General features: G+C 37.2%; 1 protein-coding gene across 13 annotated transcripts in view; it reads right to left on the bottom strand.

The window, feature by feature from the left end:
• EMSY (EMSY transcriptional repressor, BRCA2 interacting) overlaps window positions 1-13,190 on the bottom strand; it is a 144,073-nt gene that overhangs the window by 45,869 nt on the left and 85,014 nt on the right. For all 13 annotated transcript variants that reach the window (XM_088017943.1, XM_028115888.2, XM_028115881.2 and 10 more), the window contains one exon: window positions 2,181-2,435. In XM_088017943.1, coding sequence (XP_087874069.1) covers window positions 2,181-2,435 — 255 coding nt within the window. The remainder of the gene's footprint in view (window positions 1-2,180; window positions 2,436-13,190) is intronic.

Below are 13,190 nucleotides of genomic sequence, written 5' to 3'. Positions count from 1 at the left end.
AGATATTTGCAAATGACATATCTGATAAAGGGTTAATATCCAAAATATATAAAGAACTTATAAAACTCAACACCTAAAAAACAAATAATCCAATTAAAAAAAAAGGACAGAAGACATGAACAGACACTTCTCCAAAAAAAGACATTCAGATGGCCAAGAGACACATGAAAAGATGCTCATCATCACTTATCCTCAAGGAAATGCAAATCCGAACTACAATGAGATATCACCTCAGACCTGACAGAATGGCTAAAATCAAAAACGTAAGAAAGAGTGTTGGCAAGGACCCTCATGCACTGTTGGTGGGAATGCAAATTGGTGTAGCCACTGTGGAAGACAGTATGGAGGTTTCTCAGAAAGTTAAAAATAGAACTACCCTATGATGTAACAATCGCACTATTGGGTATATCTACCCAAAGAATATAAAAACACTAATTTGAAGGGATACATGCACCCCTATGTTTACTGCAGCATTATTTTCAATAACTAAACTATGGAAGCAGCCGAAGTGTCCATTGATAGATGAATGGAGAAGGAAGATGGTGTGCGTGTGTGTGTGTGTGCGTGTGTGTGTGTATACACACAATGGAGTATTATTCAGCCATAAAGAAGATTGAAATCTGGCCATTTACAACAACATGAATGGAGCTGAAGAATATAATGCAAAATAAGTCAGTTGGAGAAAGACAAATAATGTAGGATTTCACTGAAATGTGGAATTTAAGAAACAAAACAAATGAGCAAAGGGAAAGAGACAGAGAGAGAGAGAGAGAGAGAGAGAGAGAGAGAAACTTAGAAACAGACTCTTAACTATAAAGAACAAACTGATGGTTACCAGAGGGGAGGTGGGGGGGGAGGATGGGTTAAATAGGTGATGGGGGTTAAGGGGTGCACTTGTTGTGATGAGCACGAGGTGGTAAGTGGAATGTAGAACCACTATATTGTACACCTGAAACTAATACAACACTGTATGTTAACTAACGAATTAAAATAAAATCTAAAAAGAAAGAAATCTTGTCATTTGCAACAATGTGGATGGACCCTGAGGGTATTAAGTGAAATAAGACAGAAAGACATGATCTCACTTACATGTAGAATCTTAAAAAAAAAAACAAAAAAAGGACTCACAGATACAAAGAATACTGATGGTTGCCAGAGGCAGGTGGTGGAGGGCTGCCCAAAATGGGTAAAGGTGGTCAGAAGGTATAAACTTCCAGTTATAAGATAAATGAATCCTGAGCATGTAACCTACAGTATGGTGACTATAGTTAATACTGTACTGTATCTGAAAGTTGCTTAGAGAATAAATCTTAAAAGTTCTCATCACAGGAAAAGAAATGTTACTATGTGTAATAATGGATGTTAACTAAATTACTGTAATCATTTTGAATTATATAAAGAAATTATGTTGTACACCTATAAGTAATACAATGTTTGAGATATGTCAGTCATATCTCAAAACTAGTAATAAAATGTTCCTATCAAAAAACAAATCTGAAAATGTCAGCATCCTCAATGCTTCTTTTACCACCAAATAAAGTCCAGACTCATTGGAGGAAGAAAAAAAGCCATTTCCATTTCTTAAAGATAATAAGTATATTAAGAGTCTTTTCAATTTCCCTGTGTTTGAACCCCCATCCTACTTGCTTTTCCATTCAATACTTTTATGATTCAATAACTTACACTAATTGACTCCTACTTCTGAGTTTCCACTGTGCTAGAGATGCTTTCAATAAACTCCTAAATTATTATTCCACAAACTTCTTCATTGTACACAATGTCTTATAATCTTAGCACCTCTGCTCATACAATTTTATGCCAAATTCATAATATAGCATTCTAACATAAAACTCTCCAGACTAATTTTTTGACTGCCTACTTTCTATAACCCCAATGCATCCAGAGTATAATTTTAAAATCTGGGTTTGCTTCCTCAGCTTCCTTATCTCCCTGGAGAGTTCATTGAAAATAACTGTTCCTGCTGAGCAAATTGCTTTTTTTCTCATTTCCATTCCCAAACTCCAGTTCTTTATATAAGTATTTCCAACAGGAGGCTCTCAAAACGTATTTTGGAATTAAAACTCTGGTGCTTGAGGGAACTGTATATCCATATATACTCACAGTCTCCAGAGAAGTAGTGACTAGGGAAGAATTACATCTTATAAACATTTTCCAGTTACCTGACTCCTGTTTGATTTGAATGGTAGGCTTGATACCAGGTGGCAAAGGAGATTGCTGAGGCTGTTGCTGATGAGATACTGGAGCAGGCTGGGCCACCTGTTGCTGGGTCTGTTGCTGCACTTGATGTAACTGCTGCTTAGGAGACTGTTGATGCTGTTTAGGAAACTGTGCAAGAATCTGAGTTGGGGCACCTACTAAACTTTTGGGGGAAGGAAGTCTGGTTGATGCCATTTTGATCGCTGATGTAGATACGCCTGTAGAAGAGGAGGGGGAAAAGAATTTATTTAATAGTAAAGCAGTTAAAGCTACTTCTTGTAGAAGATGATAAAGACCAGGTAAATCAATAAAAACAATGATTAAGCACCTGTTAAATGTCATACATAATATGTGGTATTTTACATATTTGACATACAGTCCTCAAACTCTGCAAGGAAGGCATTGCTCTCACACTCAAAAAAATTGATTTTCCCTTGGTGAGAGTTAAGAGTGAAAGATAAAATAACAGGAAGGATACTCACATGTCTCTCAATAAATTTTCTGTTGGAAAATAAGGTTCTAAATGTGAATAATATAAGAACACAGCAAACTAAGTTTTGAATTATTTGCAATACATTTTTGAAAAATTACTTTTCAGGTTCCAATAAGTCAATTTAAATAAGGCAAGAGAAAATATTTCACACTGAAACATTCATCTTTTGAACTATTCAGCATGGCAAAGTAGCTTTTCAGGATCTCATTTCTGATGATCTATAAATTAAAGTCATTTCTTGAGAACTCTAACTGGGTCATTAAGTAACCTGTGAAAAATTACAAGTGGGCATACTCAATACATCCATTGCAAAATAATTCTAATGACATATGGAATTAAGACATTGTTTCTCAGGGCAATGCTAATATTAGCAGCATGCATAGGTAAGGAGTACCAGTGACTTCCACTAAAGATGTACGAGTTTGAGAGAAATTCTTCCCTCTCCCAGGTATTTCTTCAGTAATTTTCTTACAATTCTTCAATAACAAAATAGGACTAGTATCTGTAAATGATTTAATTTTCCTAACAACCTGGAATTTAACTCATCAACTTTTTGAGCACTGCTGAAATGAAATGAAACTCATAAATTAATAGCTCAATTGTCAAATTCTTAGGCTATTTCACACCTTCTTCTTCCATACCCTCCATTATGACAATTACCTTGCATTACAGAAAAAATTTTAAACAATATCACATTCCTATCTAAAATGTTCTGGAGAATGATAAAGACGGAAAAGAAACCTTGAGAAGTCATTCTGATTCTCAGGGGCCTCAGCTCCCCCATCTGTTGAATTTTCCCTGCCCTATAGGTCTCTAAGGGTTGCTGTGTGGATCAGGTAAAATCAGACTGAGGACTACTTTGAGAGACAAAAGGTGTAATCAGAATCACCGGGAGGGCTTACCCACATTACCTACATATTGTCTCACCTCACCCAAACCCAACCCTCTCCAAATACTAGTATTTGACATGTGTGTAATACTGCTTAGTTGTGCTGAACAAGATTATCTCTGGAGCCCCGTTCGGCACCAACATTTTATGACTCAATGAATATAAAGTTTTATACAAGTGAAAGATATTATTTTTAAACTATTTAAAAGCTCTAACCTTTATACTAAATTTATAATGAACTCCTGTATTGAGATAAACTCTGTACATGGTAAACTCCCTCTGTTCTCCAAAGAGTTTTTTATAGTAAAAGTATGTGATGTAAAAGCAGTCAGGATAACTTGAGACTCTGAGAAGTATGTCCAAATCATGCCTTCAACATATAAACACATTACCAGCTATATAATCTGACTGAAGTACTTAATCTGAGTATTTGTTCATTCAGTAAAAATTTACTGAGCACATACTTTATGCTAGATCCTTGGGAAACTATACTGTATCCACGAAACTGTCCTGACCCTCAGAAAGGTTACAAGAGAAGATAATCAAATGATTATACAAATCTATTATTTCAAACCGTAATGAAGGCTATTTTTGTTTTAACAAGTGAAAGGTCCTCTTCCTTTTGCCCTTTGTTTCCCAAACAATTCAGCACTAAAGCTGTCAGCTAGTGCAAAGCAAGATGAACAACTAGGTAGCTAAACAGAAGAGTGGCTTAGCAGGTGCTCGCTTCAGCAGCACATATACCAAAATTGGAAGAAGAGTGGCTTAGCAGGAAATGTCAGAGCCCACTGCAGAAACAGGTCTAGCAGGGAAATCAGAGTAAGACGAGGAGGGTGTCCATGCTGGGAAACTCAGGACACAGCACGCATGTACAGTCACAGCCCAGGTAAGCCAGAGAGGAGTTCCATGAGTGCAAGCCACCCCACAGAGAGTCTCAAAGCTTGAGCAGAATGTCCACTGGAAGGGGTGGCTAAAGTGGTATCAGAATCCAAAAGAAATGAAAAGGCCTTCTGGGTGGGAGGGCAGCCTGTCATAGGTGTTAGAGCTGAGAAGGGGTGAGACTGGTATCCATGCAGAAGGGTAATGTGGGGAGAGTGTCAGAAACAGGTGGGGTGACGCAGGAGTCTACAGGATGTCAGAGCCCGAGTGGAGTGAGAAAGGCCTCTGCATGGCGATGGGGGCAACGGCAACAACAACAGACTGGTTGCTTATGGGGGAACTGATAAAATAAGTAAATAAATGAAAGATAATGGAAGTTAGGTTTTTCACTAGCAAAGAAGGGAAAGGAGAAAACTAGAGTTGTTTGACTGAAATTAGATACATGAGTATGAACCCACAGTTTTCATTATATAGAAATAAACATAGATATAAATATGTGTGCGTATAAATGTACACACAAAACATAGCAGTAGCATATCTAGCACCCAGATTCTAGCTAATTATTACTTTCCACTAAAAGGAATCAGGGTTCCTTGGAACAATGGCTGATCCCAGGGCTAGAGTAGGAAAAGTACAAGATGAGCTTGGTAAATATAAAATTTTTACTCCTCTTTTGTTATGTCTTTAACAGGAAATTGACTGTTTAAAGCAAAAATAATAGCAGTGCAATGTGGGGTTTGTAATGTATAGAATTAAAATGGAGGACGACCATAGCACAGGATGAGAGAGAGAAAACAGAAGAGTACTATTCGAAGATTCTAACACAATATGGGAAGTGATATATTACTTCAAGAGAGACTGTTATAAATTAAAAACGCATAATGTAAGCTCTAGAGCTGAGTTCTCAACCAAGGGCAGCTTGCCCCTTCCTACTCCCAGCGGTGGCAATCACTGGAGACATTTTTCATTGTCACGACAGGGGCTATGGCTACCAGTATCTAGTAGTAGGCAGAGGTGAGAAATGCTATTAAACGTCCTATAATGTGCAGGTTAGCCCCTCATAGCAAATAATTATCTGGCCCAAAATGTCCATATGTGAAGGTTGAGACCCAACTCTAGAAGTATTTAAAAAGTGTAAAAAAAAGTATACACACACAGACACACACACACACACACACACACACACACACACACACAGCTAAGAAGCCTGTAAGAAGCCAATGGAAGAGATAAAATGAAATCCTTTTTTAAAAAAATCAACAAATCCAAGAGATGAGAAAAGAGGGAAAAGGAAACAAAGAACAGAGAGGATGAATAAAAAACAATTATCAAGATAGTAGAACTTGAATTCAATCATATTGATAATTACATTGAAATGTAAATAGACTCAGTAATTCAATGAAAAGGCAGAGATGGTCAGGATTAAAAAAAAAGTAAGCCTTAACTATATAATGTTCATAAGAGATACATTTTATTTATTTTTTAAAAAGATTTTATTTTTAAGTAACCTCTATACCCAACGTGGGGCTCAAACTTACAACTCCAAGATCAAGAGTCGCATGCCCTACTGACTGAGCCAGCCAGGTATCCCAAGAGATGCATCTTAAACACAAAGGACAGATGGGTTAAAAGTAAAAGGATGAAGAAAGATATATCATGGAAACACTAATTATAAGAAAGCTGGATGGGGCGCCTGGGTGGCTCAGTCATTAAGTGTCTGCCTTTGGCTCAGGTCATGATCCCAGGGTCCTGGGACCGAGCCCGCATCGGGCTCCCTGCTCAGCCGGGAGCCTGCTTCTCCCTCTCCTACTCCCCCTGCTTGTGTTCCCTCTCTAGCGGTCTCTCTCTCTGTGTCAAATAAATAAATAAAATCTTTAAAAAAAAATAAAGTTGGATGGCTACGTTAATATCAGAAAAGGTAGACATTAAAACAAGAAGTATTACCAGAGGAAAAAAGCAATGCTTTATAAAAAGGAGGTGACTTCATCAAGAAGAAACAAAAGTCAACTATACTTCACTAATAAAAAAATTTTTTTAAAAAGACAACAATCCTAAATGTGCATGCACCTAATAAAAGAGATCAAAATACATGAGACAAAAACTGACAGTGTTGAAAAGAGAAATGCACAAGGCTGCAGTTATAGTTGGAGATATTTACACTCCTCTCTCAGTAACTGATATTACAAGTAGACCAAAAAAAAAAATTAAAAAAAGGATATTTGAACAATTCTATTAACCAATTTAACCTCATTGATAGGTACAAGACCAAATAAAAAAATCAATTCTTCTAAAACCATTTACTAAAGAATCTAATGCAGTATATACTCTTAGTTGCTTGGTTAATTTTCTTTCTCCTCTGCCTTTTGTCCCAACAAAAACCCATTTTCTCCCCTCAAAAGGATCCACCTTCCTGGGTACTGCCATTTATTTTTTGGAGGGTCCCAAATCAGCCCTAGAGGGCAATTTCCAACTGATCTAGGCCAGTCATGATGGCTCCATTCCTCTTGCCAGGGACTAATTTAGGCTAGGGTGTATGACACAGTTGTGGCCAACAAGACATAAGATCCTTCTCCTGGGAACTTCTGGGAAAGGTATTCTCTTTCCTAAAAGAGACTCACGAAAGGGGACTGTCTCTTCTTCCTGTGCCCGTTGTCATATCTGGATGCGATACATGAAATTGTTGCACTCATCCTGCAACCATGATGTGAGCTACCTGAGAAAAAAGCTGACACACCAAGGAAAGCCTAGAAGAAACTTCTTGATGGCTCCAGTAAGCTGCTACTTAACTTAATTGGACTTCTCTGCTTCTGGACTTTGGGTTTTATGAGATAATAAATTTTCTTATTAAAAACCAATTGCTCAGTTAGATTTATGGAAAGTTATTCAATTATTTATCGAATTTGCAATTCAAGTTATATATTAATAACCCAGGGCTCCATAACAATCAAACATCTGAATGCCGAAAGAATACAGGCTACAGTGAATACCACTGAAGCAAACATAATAGGCCATATTTGGAGAAATTAAATACAGTTCAGGCTACACTGGTAATTCTGAATAAACATGAACTATTTGGAGTTTTAAAATGAGCCCCAAGGAAAAATGAAGCCCAAGACACATTAAAAAAAAAAAGTCATATAAGTGAAGGGGAAAGAAGATCTGTAAGAATATCACCTGTGTTTTGTCTTACAGAGATTAAAGGAAAAAAACAGGTATTAAACAACTGACTGGTTAAACAGTATGCCATTCAAAAAAATTTTTTTTTTTTAAAGATTTTATTTATTTATTTGAGAGAGAATGAGAGATAGAGAGCACGAGAAGGAAGAGGGTCAGAGGGAGAAGCAGACTCCCTGCTGAGCAGGGAGCCCGATGTGGGACTCGATCCCGGGACTCCAGGATCATGACCTGAGCCGAAGGCAGTCGCTTAACCAACTGAGCCACCCAGGCGCCCGCCATTCAAAAATTTTTTTAATCCTAGAAATTATACTCCCTCCCCAATTTTTGTAAACAGGAGGAACAAAGACTTAATAGTGGACACATACTAGTAAAATACTCTAAGATGATATAGTTCAGGGAACTAAAATATAACTTTTAGCAACCTCTACTAAAAAAACTCCATCCCTCGGGGTGCCTGGGTAGCTCAGTTGGTTAAGTGTCTGCATCTGGCTCAGGGCATGATCCCAGGGGTCTTGGGATCAAGCCCCACACGGGGCTCCCTGCTCAGTGGGAAGCCTGCTTCTCCCTCTCATTCTCCCTCTGTGCTCTCTGTCAAATAAATAAATAAAATCTTAAAAAAAAAAAGATGACTGCTTCATATTTGATTCCTCCCCTTTTCCCCCCTGTAGATAGCGTAGCTTTTTTTGTTATCTCTTAAATCTGTGTGACTCTTCCTGTTCCTCATAAGCCAGATAATAGGCTATTGTTCATTACACAGGTTGATTACCATGACCTTTCTATTTTTTATTCTACCTATTTCTCAGATAAATCCTGTTGCCCTTGTCTTTTCTCATATTTTCGTGAGAGTTTTCTTTCATGTCATTCTTCTCCTTATATTCCTTTGTGGATTTCATGAATTATCTACCCAATGTTGAGTGTGTCTTCCACTGACCTTTTATTTTCCCTCCTTGACCCGACTTCAACCTGAGTAACATATTGCTTTCAATTGTATCCACTAAATACTCCTGTTCTCTTTACTATATTGATTTTCTTTAGGCTCTCCCTGAATGCAGTTCCCATTTTCCATTTCTGTTTCATGAAATCCTTCCCTTATTAAATCCCCCAACCCTGTCAATTCAAATGTGGTCCTCATTTAGCACCTACATTTTTTAAAAAACCTTAAAGTAGTAAATAATTTTAGAGAACAAAAGCCCATCAGTAATCCCACCACTGTATCACAATAGCACTTTCCACTTTATGTATTAATGCCTTTTTATGTATTTGGAATAAAAAACCCATATTCCGTTTGGTATCATACGTTTTCATAAAATATTCTATTTTTCTAAATTACCCTAATTATTTGCAATGCTATTTTAATATTTCCATTACTATTGCAGCTTATTAAATTCTCTCAAGGTTGAGTATTTAGAGTATTTCTAGATTTTGATATTATAGATTTACCTATAGCAAACATCTTTGTGAATTTAATTGAGCCCTCTCTTTTCTTAGAACTGGCTTTCAGGAGCAGGATTACCAAATCAGAGGGTTGGAATTTTTTTTTTTTATAAGTACTCCACGAGTTTTTCATGGATAGGGAACACAAGCTGGGGAAGCGGCGGAAGCAGGCTTCCCACGGAGCAGGGAGCCTGATGAGGGGGCTCCATCCCAGGACCCTGGGGTCACTACCTGAGCTGAAGGCAGACACTTAATGACTGAGCCACCCAGGCACCCCATGAAGCAGTCATCTAAGAAACTATTTCCTTCTATGCACATAAAGCACATTTCAACTACCACCTTCTTTTTGTATTACCAGCACCAGACCTACAACCACCAAATTAAAAATTATCTCTTCCAAACACTAAAGTGCACAGTGTGTATGTGTATGTTATTTTTCACCAAACAAAAAAAGAAAACATAATATGTACATATGTACTTACATATTAAAAAAACATAAAGATAAATAAAAAACTAGTTAAAGGAAAAAAAAAAGGTTACCAATCAGGGAAAGACAAAAGAGGGTATAAGAATTGCAAATCAAAGATAGACTTCTCAGAACACACCTTGTTTGGTGGATTTGACTTTGGAAAATGAACTTTTATGCAATTATAAATTAAATTAAGTAAAAAATTTTTAAATTGCCATCAGTAAAAACAAAACATAATGACGTAAAGTAACCTAACTGCATACCAGAAGAGCTTAACTACAGGGAAAAAAGTTTATTTCAAGTGACTTAAAATAATTTGACTATATATCCTTACTGAGAATACCCTATATATTTGACTATATATCCTTACTAGGAATACCCTAAGAGCCAAAAGAACCGTAATAAAATCTTAAATTCTGTTCAATAATCATACTGTTAGTCATCATATTGATTCTGTTATTCTGAAACTATTATATGTTACAGGATAAACCAAATACATAACTTTATTGTTAGAAACCAGGATTTTCAGCATAAGGAGAATAAAGATACAATTATATAAACAGAAAAACAAAGAAGTAAAAACCCGTAATTCTAAATGGGAATTGATAACATAAGTATGAACTGATGATGTATTTCCTCCTCAAAAAAAGGGGGACTCTAGTTCTGTCCACAGAAAAGATTTAGAAACAATGACCAATCCAATAGCAATGACCATCCCCACAGTGCCCAGACTGTGATATCTAAACACCATTTCTCACTAAGAAATCAGGGCTCCTTGAAAAAATGTCTAACTCCAAATCTGGGGCAGAAAATGTATGAACCTAGAACATCTCGTCATATCACAAAACAAGGACTATTAAGGACTAACATGGTTGTGTCAAAAGAATTTAGGAGCCAACTTCAAGAATTTAGGAGTCTCTTCAGAGACTCCCACTGGAATGTACGGGAAAATCTGAGCACCAAAGGAATATCTGCAATAAATTAAGACATCAAAAATCTTAATAATATGGAGAATAAAAATTTTACTGGTCACTGAACTAACTCATTAACTGAAAAAAATACTCAGGCATTTATCCTGCTTCTTCTATATGAACTATACCTCAGAGTAATGAATGGTAATAAGGGAAAATTCTTTTTTAAGAATTCCACCTCGTAAATGAAGAAAATAAAGGTAAAATTCATTTTGCAACTACCAATGAAATGACCTAGGCAAAGACTATCAATAGCTATTAAAACAGTTGGTAATACTTGCACCTACTGATCAATGTTAATATCATTAAAGAGACAAATCGGACATTATGTGCCTCCTAAAGAGATGCAACAGCAAGTACACAATACCACTTAAAAAATATTCAATCCCGGGGAGCCTGGGTGGCTTGGTCAGTTAAGTGTCTGACTTCAGCTCAGATCATGATCTCAGGGTCCTGGGATACAGCCCCACTCAGGGGGCAGTCGGCTTGTCCCTCTCCTTCTCCCTCTGCCCCTCCCCCCCACTCATGCTCTTTCTCTCTCTCAAAAATAAATAAATCTTTAAAAAAAAAAATGTTCAATCCCCCATCTCCAAAAACAATCAGACTTAAATCTGATCAAGCTTCTTGATTTAACTACCAGTTTTATGGAAATATATGGAACAGGAGAACTTGTAAAACCACACCATGGGGATAAAAATCAGTAAAAACTAGACTATGGGAAAATTTCATGAAAAATGATGGATTTCTTCAACAAATAAATTGCAAAGGAAAAAAAAAAGAAAAGGAAGAGAGACTTCTTAAGTTAAAAAAGACATAACCATATCAATCAATGTGTGGACTTTGGATCCCACTTTAAAAAAATTTTTTTTAATGCATGATCAAGGAACCTTTGATAGGAACTGAATTATTTTATTATATCAAGAAATTATCATTAAAAATTCTAGGTGATAGTGGCATTGTGAGTTGTGATCTTTTTTTTAGGGATACATACTGAAGTATTTATAGCTGAAATTATATAATATCTGGGATCTGCTTCCAAACATTCCAGGTCAAAGGTGTGTGGAAGGAAATAGTAGGTATAGATAAAACAAGACTGACCATCCCTGAAGCTGGGCAATGGGCTCATGGGGGTTCATTTTACTGGTCTCTCTACTTACATATGATTGGAATTTTCCATAATAAAAAATGCTTTAAATCATCCTTCAAACTTTTATTTTTTAAAGATTTTATTCATTTATTTGAGAGAGAGAACCGCAAGCAAGAGAGCACAAGCAGGGGGAGCAGCAGAGGGAGAAGTAGACTCTCCCCTGAGCAGGGAGCCTGATATGGGGCTCAATCCCAGGACCCCGAGATCACAACCTGAGCCGAAGGCAGCCGTTTAACTGACTGAGCCACCCAGGTGCCCCTACATCATCTTTTAAACTTTCAGATGACAAACTCAGAATAACCATTCTAATCGGTAGAATTTTAAGAATTCCCATACTCGACATATTAAGGGGTTCCTTTTCCTTCCCACAGCATGAGCCAACCATACACCCCCCCCGTTACCTTTGGAACCATCTCTATACTTATGAACATGGAATCACCTACCAAGTTACTGCCATTAAGACTCTTCCCCTCTAACACCAGCTGCCCCTACAAGAATAACCAGAGACAGATACATGAACTCTGAAACAGCCTATCTCTAGTCCCAACAAAGCCCACAATGAATGCCCTTCTCCCCCAGTTAGCCACACAGAAGCTGCTACAGGAGCCCTACAGGCAGAATGACAATTCTGGTCTGCATATTACCGCTTCCACTAACATTTATCTTTTCTAAAAGGAATTGCCTTAATTTTTTTTAGCATTAATATAATAGCTAAATTAAATGTCTCAAACAAAGACTCAACAGAATCATATAGTTTCCCTGAGTTTCTGCATTCATGAGTTTATTATTATAGCTCTCATGCTCTATTGAATTCCAGTGAATTTCCAAGAAATCTCTGAGATATCTTGTTCAGTGCCCCTATAACTACTTGAAGCTCAAAAAGATACAGGATACTAAGAAGCAAAGGAGAAAATAGGGAAGCCCTAAATTCCCAAGTTTCAGAGAATACCTAGAAAAAATAGTGTGAAAAACAGAAGAATGGAATATTCATTTTGCCTAAAGATATTTCATTAGTAGTGGGGCGCCTGGGTGGCTCAGTCCATTAAGCATCTGCTTTCAGCTCAGGTCACTGCATTGGGCTCCCTGCTCAGCGAGGAGTCTGCTTCTCCCTCTGACCCTACCTCTGCTTGTGCTCTCTCTCTCAAATAAAGAAAATCTTAAAAAAAAAAAAAAAAGATATTTCATTAGTAGCCAAGAGAAATACCCCTTTTATCTCAAGTAATAACATCTTCCTTTGGAAGAACAGTAATCTTTTTTTTTTTTTAAAGATTTTATTTTATTTATTTGAGAGAGAGAGAGCACAAGAGCGGGTAGGGTCAGAGGGAGAAGCAGACTCCCCACTGAGCAGGGAGCCCGATGCGGGACTTGATCCTGGTACTCCGGGATCATGACCTGAGCCCGAAGGCAGTTGCTTAACCAACTGAGCCACCCAGGCACCCAGAACAGTAATCTTTCTAAGAGTTCAATAAACTTCAACAAACTGTGTGATGAGTACTGAAAGGGAAAAATAGTTA

Source organism: Eumetopias jubatus, unplaced genomic scaffold (genome assembly GCF_037043125.1).
Source record: "Eumetopias jubatus isolate StellerSeaLion01/CBP00866 unplaced genomic scaffold, mEumJub1_p1.0 scaffold_13, whole genome shotgun sequence".
In the NCBI taxonomy this organism is placed as follows: Eukaryota; Metazoa; Chordata; class Mammalia; order Carnivora; family Otariidae; genus Eumetopias; species Eumetopias jubatus.
Note: the sequence above shows the minus strand (reverse complement) of the source record. Positions and strands in the feature narration are given on the sequence as shown.